Raw genomic sequence first — 17,322 nt, forward strand, 5'->3', positions numbered from 1 at the left:
CTTTTTCCTCAATAGGAGAACATTTAGTTTAAATTGTGAAGGATGGGACCACTTCTTTACCACTCACTGTTAGCATAACGGAAAATTTTGTTTATTCCTCACTGGGTTTGCCTACGAACTGGACTGATTTCTACCACAAGGGAAGTAGTTGCCCATTACAGATCTTCAAGCTTCACCACATGGCAAAAGCTGAAGACTCAGGGTGTTAATATACAATGACAGAGGTCATGTGGTAAGGATTCATGGTTTTCAAAGTCTGGTCCTGAGACTGGCAGCATCAACATTACCTGGAAGCTTGTTAGAAATGCAAATTATCTACTGAGTCAGAAACTCTGGGTTTAAGGGCCAGTAATCTGTGTTTAACAGTTGTCTAGTACATTCTGATTCATGCTCAAATTTGAGAGCCACTAATATAGGGGAGGGCAAGTGCGACAAGAAGGCAGATGAGTCCGCTTGGAGTCTTAGCCTTTCCTGAACTAGGTGACCAAAAGCAAACCCTTATCCTCCTTGAATCTTAATTTCCTCATCTCTGGGGACAATTTCACCTGTTCCGTCCACTTGGCAGTGAAACTGAGGACGCAAACCGGGACCTCAAGATGCTGTTTTGATGTTATCAGTAATAATTTGATGGTCGACATCAAAACACCAAACCCCTTTATCTTCAGTTTATAGAGATAAACTAGAGATAGTTTATAGTTTATAGAGCAAAAATTCTGTTCCTAGATACATACAGTTAAATATGTTTTTGTTTGTAAGTAGAAGATAGACTAGTACAAGCTGGGTAGGATTTTTGGAGAGTTTAAGTAGTTAACTCTTAAAATGATGTTTGCAACCAGTTGATTGGAGACATAAAAACTGAGGACCACAAACCTCATATCTCACACTAATGGCTGTTTCTTCTAGGAGTATTGAGGCTCAAAATAACTGGTGGCCACCCCTGCTGATCATCTGTCTAGCACTCACGCATTTATTTATTTATTCATTGACCTTTTTGTTTTTAGCAAAGTCCAGAACTGAGGGAGGTGAAGTAAATGTTAGCAATGTGTCAGGCAGGTGGTTGGGCCTAGGCATTCATTGCAAACATCATGAGTTGTCTTCCAAAGTGGCTGTGCATGGACTGGAACATGCAGAGCAAAAGGATAATTCCTCTACCCATAACTGTTCCTCCTGTTGATGGGAGATTAGAGAGACAGATAATTTAAGGTCAAAGTGACACTTTCTGTGTCTTCCTCCTTCTCTTTGAAATGGTCCTGCACAAGATATTCTATCTGCTAGGAGGGGGCCCCTTTCTTTTTTAAAGATGCTGTTCCGACAGGTACTGAGAAATGTTCAAAACCAGCACATCTTCCTTCCATGTTTACTGTCATCTGGTTATTGCAATCACACAAATAGCTTTTAGATTTATCTTTCAGCCCAACCTTCCTGACTTATGGCAGGAATCCAGAGCACCAGCAGAAGCCAGACTGGCAATAGGTATTCGTAGCCAACAGTCATGAGGAAAGCCCATCTTTCTGTAGTGACCACTATAGGGGACAGATTTCTGAAGTTATCAATCAATGAAGGAACAGAGGCTGTGGCCTTTTGCTTTTACAGTTCCCACAGAACCACGGAGAAAACGAGCCTTCAGAGAATGTTTGTGGAAGGAGACAAACACACACAAATTTAGACCAGTTCTCAAAGGAGCTACTGCTCAGCATTCCTCAGACTTGAACATGCACATGAATCACCTAAACATCTTGATAAAATGCAATTCTGATGCATTTGTTGCATCAGATGGATCAGGGGCAGGGGTCCGAGAAGAATCTCTTTCCAACAAGCTCCCATGTGGTGCTCATGTTGCCAGGCCCCCAATCAGACTGAGTAGCTCCCTATTTAGTTGTTCATTCTTGAACTTGGTGCCTCTATTTTATTGGTAACATAATGAATGCTTTCTTCCAAGTGAGAACTGGCTGGGTTACAGGAACTACCAAATCCCTGTCTGCTAATCACACAATACTGTCTAGTAACCAGAATCTTCCACTTGTGTATTCGAGGCTTTTCGTTTCAGATCATAGTAGACAGCTTGCTTGCTACTACCAAACAAAGGGAGTTGTAGTGAAATCAAAGATTGTTTTCAAATTGGAGGCTGTTCTGATGACTGCCGCCACCCCATGTACGCTGTGCTAAATGTGAGTGAAGAGCAGCAGGGAATGTTATTTTCTTTTCTCAGTCTTTTATGCATGTTATGTAGAACTAATTCACTTTTTTTAAAACAATTCCAGGATATTTCATGTGAGTTGAGGGGGAAAATGAATACAAATGTGCGTGTCTCCTTTACCTGGTTATGTTTGATGTCTTCAGCGGGTGCACCATAGGAATTCCTATACAAAGTTGAAATTCCAGTATTTTGAGCTGAAAGCCAAAGGGAAACAAAAAAAATATCAGCCAAGAACGCAAGATTTCAAGTGAGGAATAATGGTGCCCTAACAAAGCTTGGTTTCTTGGGGCCCATTCCTAGCGCCATGCCAAGTGGAAGAACCCTTTGGCCCTGGACACTTCACTTCACATGCAGATGCAAGAAAGAACAGTCAGTTATTCTATCAAATCCCCACAGCATGAGAGTCTCTTGCAATAATATTCAGACTGTAGATGGGGTCAGGGCAGGGGCAGCACACAGATGGGCATCTTGCCAGGATTCCTGCCTTCCTCTCTGGTGAGAACTAGCGGGTGATAAAAGTGTGTTTCCTGCACCGAGGCACGCAGGCCTCTGTAGAAGCAGCTTAGTGTTGAGCTGGAGAAAGACAAGAATAAAACCTCTAATCTGGGCTCACAGAGTGCTTAATCATCATGCAGACAGGTCATTTCTCAAAGGCCCGGAGGATGGGCACGAAGGATCATCTGCCTCTGTCCTGCCTGTCTGGGTGGCTGCAGCTTTGGAACACAGATAGACAAAGGGACAGGAACCCCTCACCCTCTCTTGTGACTGGCCTGTGGTCTAGTTGAAAGGAAGGAAGGTCTCTTTCTAGTTGCCAGCAGCTTCTAAAGGCATGGGCAGGGTCTGCCCACTTCCTTACTTAGAACCCTTGGGGGTCATGTCACAGGCCCAGAGAAAGGGCCCAGGGCACCACTCCCCTCTTAGCCTCTACAAGGTCATAATTCAAGAAAGCTCTGAAACGATCATCAAGTGTCAATGGGTTATAAAATGCTCTAGAAATGAAGAAAGCCTTGGTTTTTGCTTCTAGTATCTAAAGAATAATAAAATAGGATGACATGCCATAGTCTCTCTTATAGATACAGCTACTCTAGGCTCAAAGTCAGTGATATCTTTCTCTCCACCCATGCCTATTAATTAAAGCACACAAGAGCTGTGCAGTAAGAGTCCTCTTGGAACATTGTGCTTAGGAAGTGAGAGCTGGGAGCCCATTCTGAATTTGAAACACCACCCCGACATATTCTCTGGTTTGGTGTATGTCGCTCCCATCTCTACTTTTTTTTTTTTCCCATCTCTACTTTTGCCTGTACTCCTGCTATAGAATCTTCCTTGACAGCCTGGCTTCCACCCTGCCACGCCAGCTCCTCTACTCTTCCTCTTCCCAAGAGCTGAGCCATCTTGCCAGACAGACTAGATTATGTCACTGCAGTGCCCTGCCACAGTAAAAGATGCAGGATCAGGGCCCTGACTGATTTTCTATGGTATCTCCCTCGTGTCTTCTCTTGTCAAGGGAGCCCCAGCCAAACTGGCCCTCTTTACATGCTCAAGCATGTGTTTTGTTCTGCTGCAGGGATGTTGTATTGCTGATCCTTCCCCCTGGAACTCACATCCCCCAGTCTGGACTGCCTCTCCTAATTGGCGGTCAGTCTCTTCCTCGACCATCTGAGAGCAACCCCGCTCACCGGGCACCCTGCATCTCATGAGCCTGCTTATCTTCTCCATCATACTCAACATCATGTTGGTGAGCTTGTTCTACTGTCCACATAGTGTAGCACTTTCCTTCACCTATGACAGCAGAAGTGCTGTGAGGCCAGAAATTGGTCTGTCCTGCCACCTTTGTCGGTGGTGGGTGTCCAGGACAGCGCCTGGCCTGGGTGTATGCTCACAGAGTGAGTGCTTTATTTACTGAGGGAATGAATGAAGAGGAATCCTGAGAATGTATGCCCTCAGAGCTATGGTTTGCTGATGGAAAATGTCACTTCAGGGTGAAATTTTGTGTTTTTATTTTTCTGTTATTTGGAACAAAATGCATTGGAACATGCACTGTTATAGCCTTTGGTCCCTTCCCTGTCATGTTTGTGGCTTCTAAGCTAAAGATGTTTCTACTGGAAGTTGTTTCCTCCTACTCTTTGGTCCACTTCACCTGCTTAAAGGAGGCTGTGCAGCTGAGACTGAACTTGAGGCTTTGCAGACACACGAAGCAGAGACCTTCCTGGATGCTCTGCCCTTGTATGTCTGCCCTATGAGTATCCTCATAGGGAGATGCCTTTCTTCTTTTGTCTTGGCCCCAATTGCCAACTGAATCAACATACTGCAGATGGGCTCGGCTTTCAAAAGGCATAGGGAAGATTTGACAATAACAGGCTCCACCAGCCGGTTGATGGGAAAGCACTTGGGAAGCTCAGACCCGAGGGCCGAATCCCCAGGGTGAATTTTAAAGTCAGGCCATGTAGCTGCTGGGCTCACAGGGCCTTCCTGCGCTGCACACTTCGGAACACGTAACATTCCTGGGGAGTCATGACCGCGAGAAGTAGCGATCACCATCCTGCGTGGGAACAGCGGACTCTGGCTTTCTGGGGAGTCCAGGGTGGCAAAAGAACACCAAGGGAGAGGACGTTGTAAGACTCCTTCTTAGCTCGGTAATGAGTCCAGAAAAGGTGGGTCAGGGGCGGTGGGGAAGCCTGGCACGAGAGGCTAGATGGATGCACTTCTAGGGCCCAGTGGAGATGCAAACCAAGGCAAGGACCTGTTCTCACTTGAAGCTGTCCCCTGTTACGTTTAGAGGGTGAGGCTTCCCATGGTCTCCCCATGGCACAGGGAGTTTTTTCTTTGGGGGAAATGGTAGGGCATCCTCTGATGTCTTAAAAACAAGGCGGATAAGCAGTTCTCAGGTATTTTTCAATGTGCTATACTACAAGCGCCCCCTGGATACTTGTGAATGCGAAAAAGTACTGCTAGTGATGTGGAGGTCACAAGAAACCTGACCTGCAGGTAGACACTGAAATGATGGGCCAGTGCAAAAGTGCCGTAGAGCAGGAGTTGGCCATTCATCCTTCCATTCCTGTATGAGGCGTGTGCTCCCACCTGGCTTGGCTGGGGACTTATTCATCCCACTGTGGAAGGTAGTGAGTAAATACCTCCTCCATCCCTGCCTCTGCCATCACCACCTTCTCCATCAGCACCTTCACCAGCACTTCCTCCATCTCTACCATCATCACCTCCAACTCCACCATCACTGTCTCCTTCATTACCTCTTCCACTATCATCACCTCCAATTCCTTCATCACCACCTTCTCCATCACCACCTCCACCACCACCTCCTCCACTTCCACTATCACACCTCCTCTACTATCAGCACCTTCTCCATTACCATCAGCACCTCCTCCATCACCTCCTCCACCATCACCACCTCTACCTCCACTATCACCTCCTCCAACTCCACCATCACCACTCCCTCCACCATCAGCACAACCATCTGGTCCATCACCATCTCCACCATCATCTCCTCTTCCATCACCTCCTCCTCCATCACGTCCTCCACCATCAGCACTTGCTCCATCACCATCTCCACCATCATCTACCCCACCATCATCACCTCTACTCCCACCATTACCTACTCCACCTCCTCCATCGCTTCCTCTATCATCATCACCTCTACTTCAACCATCACCTCCTTTACTATCAGCTCCTCCACCATCACCATATCTTCCATTACCTCCTCCACCACCTTCACCATCACCACCTATCTCTCCACTGTCACCACCTCTATCTTCACCATTACCACCTTCATCATCACCTCCTCCACTTCCACCATCACCACTTCTCCATCACTACCATTACACCTCCACCATCACCACTATCACCACCATTACCTCCATTACTCTGCAACTACTTCCACCATCACCTCCAACCTCACTACCTCCACCACGAGCACCATTATCTCCACTACCATCACCTCCACCACTACCTCCTCTACCATCAACTTTCACCTCCACTACTACTTCCACCATTACTACCACCATTACTGTAGATAATAACTAACTTTTACATAGTACTTGTTGGCTTAAAAGGAACCTTCCTGTATAAACATAGAGTCAATGTTCTTCCAGGCTTGCTAGATGACTGCTAGTGTAGTTTTGAATGGGTTCTTAAAGTAAGTTATAGCAAAGATGTTTAAGCCAATAAGTTAAAAAAATGACATATATCTCAATAATGGAATTATCACGATCTCTGCCATTAAACATCTAGAAACATGTTAGATTTTATTTTTCTTTTTATTATGTATGCAGAGTATGATTATGTACCACTGGAACTATTTCAATATAAATACACCCACATTTAAAAGCCTTTTGAAAGATTCTACTGGGCAAGAGAGAAAAGTTAAATAACAATGCAGTCAACTTCAAAATTGTTCTTGTAATTATAATCTCAACTGGTCATCTCAGAGTGCTGTGATGTGGCTACCTAGGGCAATCATAATTCCAAAACGAATGGGCCAGGTGAATTTGGTGTCACTACTCCAGAGTAATCGGTACACATTAGACTCTCTGCTGAATGTGTTGACTCTAGAGACTTGGTATTCGGATTCATGGCTTCCACTGTTCATGCTCATCCACAACTGGGGCAACTGGGGCAACATTTAAGACAAGAAAAGCAGTGAATAAGAATAATAAGGATATCCTGCATAATGAGTGCAGGCATGAGGCTGAGACATTCCCTGGTAAGTGTGTACATGGAGGCAGAGTGCTGACCCTGGGGGTGTGCAACAGGAGCATCTGTTTACTGTGTTTTTCTCTTTTGCAGTTATGCAGAGTTACCATGGAAAACACTGCCTCGGGGGTAAATGCATTTACCATAAGAAACATTTATCTTAAATGGTCTCAGTCTGGAAGTCATCTTAATAAATCATCCAATTTGTCTATTCTGCTTCCCTGCAGGTCTATATCTAAACAATATCTCAGAAAATTACACGTTTAAGATCTTCTTGGTAAGAAGGTCTCAGTGTCTGTTTAGGATTATGCCCTCCATGCCCCAGTTTTATGAATGGTCTCATCTGGCTATGTTCTCTTAAAACCCTATTCCTTGTGGCCTATTTTCATGATGGACCCATCTCCACTTCCACACGGCAAAGAAGGCTGTGGAATCCCTATTAGAGACCTTAATGGCTCTGGCAGTTCTGTGTTCAAGGCATAACCCTCTCTATACCAATACCCCCAAATCCTGCTTCTTTGAGGAAATGAAAAACCAGGGCAAGGGGAAGTGTATGGAGAGCTGGAGGGGATGATAGATGGAAACAAGGAGAGTTCAGAATACAGAATAGAATGGGGACTTAAGGGCAAGGCTAGTTATGAGAAAGGCAGGCAGAGCATGTTGCATGGGTGGCGATAGGCACCAATTTTGGCCTTGTCAGAGTCCCAGTTAATGAGAAGGGAGAGACAATGGGTATGATTCGGGTAGTGAGGGGTGGAGGGCATAAAACATCAGTATAGTACAGTACCATAATGTCTGTACAGTAATTGTGATTATTGGTTCTAATGAATCTTCATGGGAGTTCCTCATGACAAGAGATGGGTTTCACTTCAAGAAGAGAAAATATCTCAGCAGGAGTTCTGTGGGTTTCCCTGAAATCCTCTTTTTTTATTCCCCTCCTCTCTCTTCCCTTTTTTTTCTTATTCACTTCCCCTTCCTTCTATTTATAATGTCAAAGCTTGGCTATAGCGCACCCACCATCTTGAGTCCTCTCCACTCTGGATGATGGCAGCTAAGAAGAAATCTACTGTGACTCCTCTCTCTAATTTGAGGGGAATACTATGATCTGGGCGAGCAAGAAGGAAAGGGGTAGGTGAAAGAATAAAAGAATAAAATACAAGAGGTGAAAGAATAAAATATGCATAGAGAACATTTTCTTTTAATTATTTTTAAGTATAAGATGCTCAGGTTTTATTCCTCTGGCTTAATCTCCTTGTCCCCAATTCCGGAGAATCCTTGCTGTCAAGCTCTCAAGTGACCTGCTAGCTGCTAAGTCCTGCTGAGCTGCTGAGTGTGGCTTGACATCTCAAGTACCAACCCTCAGCCCTGTCCCAGATTACGTCAGCAGCTCTGAGGAGAAAACGCACAAAGCTGCGCTCACCTGTCATGGCGTCTTTCCTGGAAGCGTGTTCTCCTTTAGTTCCGTGGTAAGTAGCATTGCTGCCAGTGGATTCATAGTCTGTTTTCCTTTCTTTGAGGCTGATCATTTCCCGGGGTGAAGCTGGGGCACTTGCTACATAAAGAAATCAAAAGGAAGACTTTCTGTGCCTCATTCCACAGCACGGATAGCTTTTCGCACAAACAGCTAAGGTCATGAAGACACATGGCTCAACCTGTACCAGTACGTGTGCATGGACCTACTGATTTTTTGTTCTTTTGGCTCTTGCCTTCACCCCTTCCCATACTCCCTGTCCTTTGTTGCTTTGTAGTTAAGGGGGTACTCAGCCTTGGTGTTGGTAATGAAAGACTATTTGCTGGGGCCATCTTTCTTAGAAAGACATCCTGACTGGGACCTGACCCACCAACAGTGTACAGGACAGTTTTAAGAATGAGATCAGACTGGTTTTCTTTATTTCTCTCTCTCTTCTCCTTTCTTTCCCTTCCCTCCTCCCTCCCACTCTCCCCCTCCTTTCTCCTCTTCCTTCTTTTCTCCTTTTTTTTTTTTTTTTTTTAAAATAATTCTATGTGTTTCAGAGGAGCCATTACTGATTTTGGAGAATCGCTGATTAAAATAAATGCAGTCTTACTTAAATACTCAGTGACTCAGGAACTGTTCTAAAGGAAGCCAGATGAATACGTAGGATGATTTGTGGGGCTGAAATAACCCAACCAGCAAAGATCAGCCCATGGGGTGGACTGGGCAGGGTGTGCAGAGAGCTCATTTCCCGAAGAGACATCCCTGATGAACGCCCCCAGCAATCTCTCACCTACACCTGGCACTCCAGCCACTTGCTGCCTGTTGGACCCGGGGAGGGAGCCCCAGCATCTCTTTGAGCCTCCATTTCTAAAATGATGGGTTGTAATTAAAGGATCCCATGGGAATTTCATGATTTTTTTTTTTAAACTGCTCTCAGACTAGAGTTAGAACTGAACTTGGCGATAAGGAAGCAAACAGAAAGAGGGTTAGATTTCTTAAAAGATCAAATGGGTTGGTAACAACTACTCTGTCCTGCCAATGGAATGGAGTTCTACGTGTGTGTGCTGGCAAGGGGGCAGCTGGCTGTCCTCACACTGATCTCCATGCTCCTCAGTGATGATGCTCAAGTCCAGCGCCTAGTCAATCACCTCTATGTCAGTAGGGCCCAGGCATGGCCCTCTTCTGCCCCGAAGCTGTCCCCAGCCTCCCCATGCTGAGGATGGTGCTTCATGAGCCTGTTTTTAAAAAATATTTATTTGTTTTCTTTGAACAGCATAATGTAGTATGTTCATACACTATATATATATTTATATTTATACTATATTTATATAGATATACTGTATGAGCATACTATCCATGTAGTACATATCCTTGTCCTTCTCTCATCTTCCACTTTATTTTGTCTGATAGTATTTTTTTTAATGTTAATGTAAATTCCATTAGCCAACATATTGGCTACATATAGCCATCATTGGTTTCAGATATTTTATTCAATAATTTATCAGTTGTGTATAACACTCAGTGTTCATCACATCACGTGCCCCCCTTAAAATTAACAAGACAGGAAACAACAAATGTTGGCAAGGATGCGGAGAAAGGGGAACCATCTTATGCTGTTGACCGGATTTTTTTTTTTTTTTTTGCATTCAGAACAGCTCAAACTTTATTTTTTATTTTTTATTTTTTTCAGAACAGCTCAAACTTTAATGGACACTCGGTAACCCCTTCTCGGCTGAAGGCCATTCAAGGGGGTTCCCACGGGCAGCATTTGCCACCCTCAGGACACAGGGACAGGTACACAGGGTGAGGCAGGGAACCCGAACGCTGCGGAGTGGCAATCAGTGGGCCGCTCGCGCCGAGCCGGGGCTGGTGGCACTAGGCCTGGGGCTCAGGCACCATCCTCCATCATTTGAAGGCAAAGGGCACCCGGCGGATGTTGGCACAGGCACAGAAATCCCCGATTTCAGTCAGGTAGCAGTCAAAGTCATCGATGAAGGTGCACTTGAAGCCCAGGGGCTCGAGCAACTGGCAGATTTTTGGTGGACACCCAAACTCAGTGAACACCCAAACTCCACTGATAATGTTCAGTCCCCAAGACGACCACTCGGGGCCTACCTGGGTCAGCCGGCAGCCGGCCAGGGGGTCAGCAGCCCCTCCCGGCTCCCCCATCTACCTTGACCTGGCCTATCTGCCCAGCGGGAGCAGTGCCCGGCTAGTGGACGAGGAATTCTTCTGGAGGGTGCGTGCACTCTGTTGTGTCATCAGTGGCCAGGACCGGCACAAGGAAGAGGGCATGCGGGCCGTCCTGGATGCACTGCTGGCGGGCAAGCAGCAGTGGGACCGTGACCTCCATGTGGCCCTGATCTCCACCTTTGATTCAGTGGCAATGCACGAGTGGTACAAGGAGACGCACGCTCGGCACCAGGTGCTGGGCATCACTGGCTGGGCAGCAATAGCACTGTGTCCATGCAGGACGAGGCCTTCCCCACCTGCAAGGTGGAGTTCTAGCTCCGTCCCCGACACCCACCCCCTCAGCCAGGAATCTGCCACTGTCCCGAGATTCCCTTGCATCAAAAATAAAACAGGTACTCCACTCAGCAAAGAAAAAAAATAGTGTGGAGGTTCCTCAAGAAGTTAAAAATAGTTACCCTATGACCCAGCAATTGCACTACTGGGTTTTTAATAAACCTGTTTAAACATAAGACTCATCTGAGAATTCAGGGATACCAGGGCCCCCATCCCTGCCTGCCCCAGGCCTTCTGAATATGAATCTTCAGTGAATGAGCCTAAGAATTCATATTTAACAAGCATACCTGGTGATTAGTAAGGCTAAGGGAACTCTGATTTTTTTTTTTTTAAATAAAGCCCTCTGCTAGTATCCAAGCTCCTCCCCAGCCAAACCTCACATTATACCTTTGAGCTTACCATTCACACCCTCTGCAGGATCCCTCAGCTCCAGCCCACTGGGCCTGCCTATTCCCTGAATGTCCCTCTTTTTTCATTGTCTGGGCCACTTGATGCATTTCATCAAGTTCAGTATCTTCTATGGGCAAATCACTATGCTAGACATTGGGGAACAGAAACATGAATCATGTTGCTCTCTCAACTCGCAGAGGTCAGGAAGTGGACATGCAAATAAACAGAATCAGAGGCAGAGGGCTTAGTAGATGTCGCAGCCAAATGCTGGTGAGAGAAACAGAGGGAGCCTTTGCCCATCCTTTTCTGAGAGACACTCTACCCACTTCTCAAACCTACTCAAACAAAATCCAGGCTCGTTGCTCAGCTCTTGAAACCATAAGAGGTTCCCAATCCTGGCTGCCCATTAGAATTAAATCCTTGGAATGCTTTCAAAGATACTGATACTTGAGCCCCACCCAGAACCAGTTGTATCAGAATATCTGGGTGTAAGTCTATCATGAAGACAAGGAAGAAAATGGCATTTGCTCCACATAACTGGACTTGGTTGTGTGTCTAGTTGTGTGTTCTCAAAACATTGGCCACTGGGGCTCACTCATCTCCTTTACCTTCTACCCCACTCTCTCCTCTCTTCTCTGTCATCCTCACCTGGGAGAGTCCTTTCCCTGCTCTTGCTCCTTTGCTTTTAGAACCTTCTGCATAAAAGCTAGTCTTTATTTTTAAAAGATTTTATTTATTTATGAGAGAGACAGAAAGAGAAGCAGAGACATAGGCAGAGGGAGAAGCAGGCTCTCTGTGGGAAGTCTGATATGGGACTCAGTCCCAGGACCCTGGGATCATGCCCTGAGCCAAAGGCAGATGCTCAACCACTGAGCCGCCCAGGCATCCCAAAAGCTAGTAACTGCCAGGCAACCACGAAGGGACAATATTTTGTAACCTCTTGACCACAGCTTTCAAAATTAGCATCTAGTAGCATGCAGATGGTGGGATTTATTAAACTATATCAAGTGTGTAATTATCTTTTTTTTATTTTTATTTTTTTATTTTTTATTATTTTTTAAAGTGTGCAATTATCTCTCAAGACCTCACACACAGTGGGTCCGAGGCTCCGGTAAACTAAGATTATACTTTTGGAAAAAATCAAATCACGCCAACAAGTGTTTACTAGGTGTCTTTGATGTGCCTCACTAGGAAATAGCAGGCAGTGCCCTAGCTGAATGGCTGGGAGAGTGCCTTGACTCTCTGCCACTTCTCCTTCTGGGCACCTTCCAACCTACTACTGTGTCATTTCATCTAACATTAATGTGTTCGCAATAATTAGGGCTTTAAAAAGACACCATCCTCGTGCTTCCCAGACTCACTATTCTTTAACTTTTTAAGACGTAGGGAGGTAAAACACACAAAAGGCCACCCCTGTGCTTCCAAAGGTGGAAGTTTCTCTGTCCCACGGAGGTGTCTGAGTCTCATCTGGTGGAGGACCAAACATTACAAGCAATTACACCACACTAGAAATAGAAGTTTCCATGGGACTGGGAGAGAGTAATTTATTTCAGTCAGATATTTCCCATTCTCGTCTGATTTTCCTCATCAATCTGACAGTAAAGTGTGGTGTGGGGTTTGATGGCCAACTATCTCAAGGGCAGAGGAGTGCTCTCCTACCACGCCCTCTGAGATGCAGTTCTCTGGCAGACAGAGGGCAGTGAAGAGCAAGGAGAAACTCTTCTTAAATAAAAATCTAGATAGGGGCGTATGTGTGTGTTGTGTGTGTGTGTGTGCGCGCGGAAGTGCACATGTGTATGTGCATACACGTACACACACAATTATTTAACCATCCTTCCTTCTGACAACAAAAGCCAAAATGCAGAAATCAAAAGAAATGTTTTAAAACTTATACTTAGAATAAGTGTAAGTTTTTAGAATAAACACAATGAAGACCACTTACATAATTAAATGATATGCTCATATTTGCCTTTAATTTTCCCCTTAATCTTAAGAATTATATAATGTGACTGAAAGGGGGTATAAAAATAAAGTATTTTTACAAGTAAATAAGAATAGTCAGTTGAAAACTAAAACAATAGAAACGTGATAAAATTAGGGAAAAAATTGAGTGACTTAATAGTTCTGAGTGGTTGTAATAAGACTTTATTAATGATTTATCAGCTGGCTTAAAGGTAATAATAAAAAGCTAATCAGATATGGAGTAATAATGAAACCCTTAATGGGACATTTCAAATGTGTGTCATTTTCAAGCAGGAAACAGCATGCCCTTTCTCCCTTACTCTGCTATTTCAGTTATAATCAATACAATGCAACTCAAACTATTTTAACTTAGAAACACGTCCACAGAAAAACCTAATTTGCAAGCATCTGACAGCTATCTTTATTTTTGTTGTTCACCGAATACAGGTCCATGACATGCATTTCATGGATAGAACACCTGTTCAAGATTTTTAAAAATCTGTTAGATTTGTTCTAAGTCTGTGTAAACACAACACAAAGTCACCACTGCTATAAAAGAAAACAGACTTGTTTCTAGCAAATGTGCCAACTGAGACACTCTCCTTCTTATAGGGGTGAGCAAAGGGGCTCAAAGGAGGGCCCTGACGCCAAGGGCAATCAGGCTTGGCTGGCTCTGGGCGTCTCTTACCTGAGCGGTTGTTGGGAGACACTCGCACAGGGGAGATGGAGGGCGTGCGGGAAGAGGAATAGGGCCTTTGCCGATCCCTCTCAATGGTTGACGATGAGGCTACAAAGTGATACTGTGACCATCCGTCCTGCAATAGACAGCAAGCTCCCATTAAGTGGAGAAGGCATTCCCTGACATTTCGACATTCCCAACTTTTGATTTTGCAAAAAACATTTCTATAGTTTGTCAAGAGAGATCATGGAGCCCTGCTCCATTATCAAGGTTAGCAGAGAGGAGCGTGAACTGGGACCCACCTGCTCCCTCCAAACAACCTGACACAGGGAGGAGGGCCTGCTTTTAAGGCTGGCTTTCTTTTACAGATGTTGAATAAATGGTCTTTTTATTTAAACAAAAATACGATGCTCAGAAGGTCAGATGACTCAGGATGTCAGATGACTCTTCTTTACCTACCTCGTTGCAGCTCCACCTGGCCCAGTTCTCAACTGCCTCGAAGTCTTCCAAAAGGATTTACTCTTTTTTTTCCAAGGACATTCAGCATGACCATCACTGTGCATTCAGACCCACATAGGTATGCTATGTTCTCTGGTTTAATCCAGGAACTGTATTTTTCACTTTAGAGTCTATTCGAAATGCATCGTACCAATTAATCCTCCATTAAGCCTCCTAATAGCTAGTTAATAAGCAAAAAGGCACATGTGTCATTTTTTATCATAAAAACCAAATAAATACATTGTGGATATTTTGTGAATTTAGAAAGCATAAAGAAGGAAAAAAATTGCCAATAGTCCCAAGGCTCCCCAGAACTCCTGTTAACATACCACAGTATTTTCTCTTTTAATTCAAGTTTATTTGTATCAAAGTCATATGTCAAATGGCACTGACACTAGCACAAATAAAACAGACATCTGCCTCAGACACTCCCCCCCTCCCCCCTTCCTGCAACACAGAGGCAACCATTTCAACTCTTTTGGCTTTTTCTTTTTCTGGTTATATTTAGATTTTTAAGGGACTCAACATTCTATAAAGAATCATTACAGAAATGAATAGATGGAATTTAATGAAGAACAAATATATTTTCTTTTTGTTTTTTTGGATTTTTTTTGAGCACCCATATCTAAAATTGTTTTATTATTCTTTATACCTTATGCATATTTTATGACTATTGTTTTGTTTCTTTTTTTAATTTTTTATAAATTTATTTTTTATTGGTGTTCAATTTGCCAACATATAGAAGAACAAAATTCTTACTCATTTCAGTATTTGTGTCTTTGTGTATCTAATTCTTATTCCTCTTCTGTTTGGCTGGTAGGATAAAGCAAAGGTTAGAAGTATGCTATTTTAAAAACTATTACCTATCACTTAATTGAGAACTGACCATGAGGCAATATCTTCTCAATAATCTGATGAGCTGGATATGATTAGTATCCCATTTTACTGAGCCTTAGACAGTTAATAGGCCACCTAAAGTCAAACACTAAGCAAGTAAAGAACTAGTGATACTGAAATGTGGCATACTTGTAAGTACTTGAAGGGAAACATACAGCGAGGTTAGGGGGATCAAGGAATATAGGTGGGGAATGCTGGTGTTAGTTTATGGAATGTGGTTATGGAATGTGTGTCACCCTGGAAATAGCATTGCAGCAGGGACCTGGAGGATGATAAGGACCCAGATACTGAAGACATAGACTGCAGTTTCTGAGCCAAGGAAGAGTAGATATGAAGGCAGGTGGATGTGGGCTAGGAACATAGGAGAGCCACTGGAAGACCTGTGGCTGAGGAGTGATCAGCGGGCATTAGGAAATCTAGAAGCCTTCTGAGTGCCTAGAACTGTTTGGGGAGAGAGGAATGGAAGCAGGGATACCAGGAAAGAAGCTAATCCACTGGAGGAGGGAGACACAACCCTGGCTTGGATGGGGGCTGATGATGAGCAATAGCCAGATTTGGCATCTGTGTTGGACAATATGCTGCTGACACGGCTACTGAATGAAGGAGAGAGGAATCAAGCTTTACCCCAGTGCTTCAGGTGTGAACCAGGAACTGGAGGTGCCACTCACTGAGATAAAGAATACTGGGAGAAAAGTAGCTTTCGGTGGTGAAACTAATAGTGCCATTTGGGACAAGTTGGGTACAGATCCCTATTGGACATGAAAGAGAAGCTACAGAATAAAGCAGAATCTGCAAATTGGGATTTCAGGAGCAATGTCAGAGCCGGAGATACAATTTTGGAGCTCAGCATAGAAATGTTATTTAGAAGAAGGAGAACAGATAGAAACATGATTCCAAATAAAGGCAAGTAGGAGACACAGGGCTGAGCCCTGGGACACTCTAATATTTAGAGGGTGTGAAAAGAAGATTCACAGGAGCCTCAGAAGGGACAGAGAAAGCTGGGAGGAGGGCCAGGAAGAGGTGAGGTCAGGCAGGACTAGGAAAGCAGATGTATAAAGGAGAAAGACACTAACTGGATACTAGGCAGGACCAGGAACTGACCACCAGCTTGGGGAACATGGAAGCCATCATGATGGGGACAAAAGTACTTTCTTTGGTCAGGCTGGCACAGGTCTAACTTGGGCGGGCTCCAGAGATAATGAGAATAATGAAGAGTGAGCACAGACCACCTCTGACAGTTTTATTATTACAGAAAGTGGAGAAATTGGGCTTGGAGAGATTGAATGACCAGGAGATGTTTTCATAGATCACCTGGGATAGTGTTTCATTTGCCATTGGGAGTGACTCAACAGAGGGGAGCAGAGAGCTGGTGATGACACAGAGGAAGCAAATAGTTGCAGGAAGGAATTTCAGGGAGAAGTACTAAGAAGATTCTGGAGCAATGGGCTCACGGGCCATGGAACAAGAGGGAGGACAGGCAGGCTGTGTGGCTACAACCTTAGCAGGAATGTGGGAGATTTGGAGGCAGGAGGATGAGGACATTCGCTGATGCTTTCTTTCAGGTTCTCAGGTGGGGTGAGAAATGAGGTCATCTGCTGAGTAGGAGGAAGAGCTGAAGCTTAGAGAATAGGAGGGAGGAGAGGAAGGGAGGGGGAGGACAGAAGAATGGAAGGTATGAAAAGGTTCTTGGGGGTGCAAGTTGACCATAGCTAGGTGGTCCAGGTGGTCGAATGGCCAGGATGCTGAGAAGTGACTTGAGGCAGGTGGCAATGAATTTAAAAAGAGACAACAGGTCAGCATGTTGCTTGTTGTTCTCCAGCCAAGTTCAGCTGCCCTGTAGCAGGTGTAGAGTAGATGGAATGGTCAGGAAGGTAGCCCGGAAGGAGACAGGGACTACAAATGAAATGCCATAAAGTCCATTGAATCCAAGCCAGGGAAAGAGGAAAGGGAAGATGTTGGGGAGGAGATGGAGAATGAAAACTAGTTGATGGGCTGCAGATCCTAAAAGCATCA

The 17,322-nt window shown here is 44.5% G+C and overlaps 1 protein-coding gene across 17 annotated transcripts in view; it reads right to left on the reverse strand.

The window, feature by feature from the left end:
• Positions 1-17,322, reverse strand: part of CTNND2 (catenin delta 2) — a 923,063-nt gene that overhangs the window by 4,536 nt on the left and 901,205 nt on the right. For all 17 annotated transcript variants that reach the window (XM_072752714.1, XM_072752715.1, XM_072752713.1 and 14 more), the window contains 3 exons: positions 13,924-14,050; positions 8,322-8,453; positions 2,318-2,391 (listed from right to left, as the gene is read on the reverse strand). In XM_072752714.1, coding sequence (XP_072608815.1) covers positions 2,318-2,391; positions 8,322-8,453; positions 13,924-14,050 — 333 coding nt within the window. The remainder of the gene's footprint in view (positions 1-2,317; positions 2,392-8,321; positions 8,454-13,923; positions 14,051-17,322) is intronic.

This window comes from Vulpes vulpes, chromosome 3, assembly GCF_048418805.1.
Source record: "Vulpes vulpes isolate BD-2025 chromosome 3, VulVul3, whole genome shotgun sequence".
Lineage (NCBI taxonomy): Eukaryota > Metazoa > Chordata > Mammalia > Carnivora > Canidae > Vulpes > Vulpes vulpes.